This window comes from Fundulus heteroclitus, unplaced genomic scaffold, assembly GCF_011125445.2.
Source record: "Fundulus heteroclitus isolate FHET01 unplaced genomic scaffold, MU-UCD_Fhet_4.1 scaffold_122, whole genome shotgun sequence".
In the NCBI taxonomy this organism is placed as follows: domain Eukaryota; kingdom Metazoa; phylum Chordata; class Actinopteri; order Cyprinodontiformes; family Fundulidae; genus Fundulus; species Fundulus heteroclitus.
In genome coordinates, this window is record NW_023396534.1 from 235,001 (window position 1) to 238,738 (window position 3,738).

The following is a 3,738-nucleotide window of genomic DNA, read 5'->3' on the forward strand; positions in this document are numbered from 1 at the left end:
CTCTTTTCCTGTCTGTAGCGTAGCGACTCATGTGACTACAGAGTGGTCATCCTGATGCGGGAGAGAACTCAGGGCAACAGCGTCACGCAGCTTCACAAGAAGCTGCAAGAGGAGCACAGCGCAGCGTGGACCCGCCGCACGCTGGACTACTTTGCTGCCTGTGAGCCCTTCACTGACTCCTGTCTGGTCGAGCCGCCAGTGTTCTCTGCCCCCCCGCCCCTCCCGGCCCTCCCTAAACCCAAGTGGCTTCTGGCTGTGTACGCCAGGGACGTCCTGTCACGGCTGCCTGAGGTAAAGGCCAGAATAACCTCTGTGTTTGGCTCCGTGCTCAAGATGGACTCCACCAAAAAGGTAAAAACAATCAAATGTGAATGATTGTAATTGCTTTTATTCATTCATATATATATATATATGGCCATATATATGGCCATATATATATATATATATATATATATATATATATATATATATATATATATATATATATATATATATCAGGGTTCCCGCGGATCCTTAAAAAGTCTTAAAAGGCATTGAATTCTGTAATATAAAACTAAGGCCTTAATTGGCATTAAAATGTCTTAAATCAGTCTTTCTTAGGTCTTAAAATTGTTACCAGGTCATAAATAGGATTTAGTTTTTGTAATCCTTACCAAACAGTAAAATAATTGACACAATTATATATATTTTTAATTTACCAAAAGGCTCAATGTAACTATTATTGGTTCCGTCCCGATAGCGGAAGCAATAAAAACTGTTGCGGCCGGACCATAGCTGCGAAAAAGAGTTGGCACTGGTTATGTTGTGGTTTTTAATACTGATTTATACTTTATTTTAGTAGGGAACAAAACAAAGTTTGTGCATTCAGTTCAGTAGTTGTTAAAAATATATCTGTAATTTGTGTGTTTTTTAGCGTTATTCCTATATGGAATGTTTTTAAACATTTTAAACATGTCTACTGGGCCACAAAGTAATGGTTTATGTTAAAATAAACATTTGGGTGAAGTTGTCGCAACCAGGTTTATCTTGTTTATCGTGAAGTTGGTCTTAACTTTTTATTTCAAGTGGCATTAAAAAGTCTTAAAAAGTCTTGAATTTAACTTCCCTTATGCTGTAGGAACCCTGATATATATCTAGATAGATAGGTGTATGTGTGTTTATTTTACTGTTTGTTTTTTTTACATAGGTTACCAAGAAAGTGGCCGGTGCAGCTGCCAACACAGCTGGGTGGTGCACCAATGTGGGCAACGAGCACGGCCAGGTTCTGGTGTGGGTCCTGACAGCAGCAGAGGGCCATGGACTGTGGCCCATGGCGGCTGGTCTTATGAGGCGCTACAGGGAGGCAGGAGTGGCACCTCCTGTCATAATGTATGTGGACCGGGACTGCTGCAGCCCCCACGGACAGTCACAGGTCAGGGCCATGTTCGCTGAGTGGAGGGAGCTTCAGGTGCGCCTGGACATCTGGCACTTCATGCGGCGTTTTGCAGCAGGAGTCACCACTGAGGCTCATCAGCTGTATGGAATATTCATGGCTCCACTGTCCAGGTAAAGTCTTCATCTTGTTTGTATATTTATTGTCTAAAGTCTAACAGAGAACATGAACTCTGTCCAGGTGCATCTCTGAGCTGGATCCGGCAGATGTTGCTGCTCTTAGGCTGGCCAAGCAGGGGCAGCTTCTGGCCCAGGGAGTTGGTCCAGTCTCTGAGAAGGCCCTGGACCAGATGATCACCAGGAGGGAGTTGGCTCTTCACTGCTGCAAGAGGACCAGGGGAGCAGAGGAGACCGCCAGGAGGATCAAGGCCCTGGTGGATGAGATGGACAGTGAGAAGGGGAGGGACACTCTGGGAGGACCACTGGTGGACCACGAGTGCATTCAGCAGGTCTGGAAGGAGCAGCAGAGACACATCACCTGTATTCAGGACCCAGAGGGCTTCTCTCTGTACCTGAAGACAGGCACACTGAAGAAGGGTGGTGTGGACCTCTGCTGCTACCGCTGTGCTCGTGGCTCCACCTCCTTGGAGTCCTTCCACCTCCATCTAAATCGCTTCATCCCAGGTGGCTGATTTTATCTTTTAATGTTGTTGTTTTAAACGCAGAGAGTAAAAGTCATCTTCTTGGTTTCCCCTGCAGGGACCAGTGCCAGCGACGCCCACTTCCAGGCCGACCTCCTGGAGGGTCTGATGCTGGAACCAGGACCGCATGGAGGAAGCTGTGAGCTGAGGATCTACAGCAGCGCTGAGAGGGAGGCCATGGACCGACTCAGCTTGGATGAGCGCTACCAGCCTCCTGGGTCACATACAGGCAAGAATGATTAACCTTAGCTCAGACGTGTTGGCAGAAGAAAAAACTGTTCTAGTGGTTTCTCTGGAGATGCATCCATGGTTTGCTGATGCCGACGTATTTCCACCAACCAACACTGACATGCAGCGCTAAAAGGAATCCTCCATTTTAAAAGCACAGAAACCAAAGCAACACATTTAGTGGTAAAAGATGTTTTTATTCTTCCTGATGAATAAACAAAGTCTAAAGCAGGTCAGAGACTGAAAGAGCCTGGAGTTTCATCACTTTCTACTTTCACTTTTTTCTCTGCTACTTTCCACCACTATGGAGTGCATGTTTGAATACTTCCTTAGTTCACATTCTTGACTAATAATCTGTATTCTGCGTTCTTCTACAGGGGAGCTTCTTGGGATGGAGTACCTTTACAGTCAGTCTGGTCGTTCGCTGACTGTAATGGACAACCCAGAGGAAGAGGATCGGCTGGTGGAGCTGATGGATGATGAGGCGGTGCGCGATGAAGGCTTTGTGGAGGAGGAACCCGAGAACCTGACCGTGCCCGTCCTCTTTGCTCCAGAACACAGCAGCGTCCAGCAGGCCTCCAGCCCCTCTTCCTCTGCACCGTCCACATCCAGCCGAGGAGATCTACGTCAGCGCCTCAACCAGAGTCCTCTTCCTCCTCCTCTGCCTCCTCCTCTGCCTCCTCCTCTGCCTCCTCCTCTGCCTCCTCCTCTGCCTCCTCCTCTGCCGAGTACCTGGTCACCCTGCGTCAGGCTCTCTACCTGGACGAGCAGCAGGTCAGAGGTCATCTGCCTGTGACCTCTGACCTGGACAAGAGGAGGATCAATTACCAACCCAGGCACCAAGCCCAGCTGGCAAACGGCCGCTTTAAGGCCCCCAAGAATACGGGCGTCACCCCGGGTGTGGACAGTGTCAAGAGGAGCCTGATTGGTCCTCCAGGGGGACCGGCTCAGTGGCCCAGCACCAGTCGTCTAGTTCAGGCTCTGTGCATTAAATTGTGTTCATTGCACAAGTCCCCAACAAAAAAGGATGGAGTGCGGCTTCCTCGGTGGACCAAAGTTCTCACCGACTATCACCACATCTGAGACCTGGTGCTGGACTGCCCCCCCCCTGATGGAGGCCACCTCTCTGCAGCTTTTTGTCCTCAGAGGACTCTGACACAGTGGTAAGCACAATGTTTTTTATTTGGACATTTGAAATAAAAGTATCGCAGTTAATTGTAATGGTGACAGTTTTCTGATTGCAGGTTTAATAGAAGGGAGAGCACGCAGGAGATTAGTGTCCTCACCCAGGGCCTTGCTGCAGAGGACCACATCGTTGTGGCCAGCTCACAGCTGCCTCCTCCGCGGGAGAAGCTGGACGAAGCGCCGTCCCCCTCAGGACTCCAGCATGAGTTTGCTCTCCCGCCAAACAGAGCAGGTAAGGCTCCTAAGCTGCGGC

The 3,738-nt window shown here is 48.9% G+C and overlaps 1 protein-coding gene across 1 annotated transcript in view; it reads left to right on the forward strand.

Annotated features, from left to right (window-relative positions):
* Window positions 1–2,315, forward strand: part of LOC118558325 — a 2,537-nt gene extending 222 nt beyond the window's left edge. The window contains exons 2-5 of the mRNA XM_036128840.1: window positions 24–351; window positions 1,187–1,545; window positions 1,613–2,055; window positions 2,131–2,315. Of these exons, the coding sequence (XP_035984733.1) occupies window positions 24–351; window positions 1,187–1,545; window positions 1,613–2,055; window positions 2,131–2,315 (1,315 nt within the window). The remainder of the gene's footprint in view (window positions 1–23; window positions 352–1,186; window positions 1,546–1,612; window positions 2,056–2,130) is intronic.
* The last annotated feature ends 1,423 nt before the right edge of the window (window positions 2,316–3,738 follow it).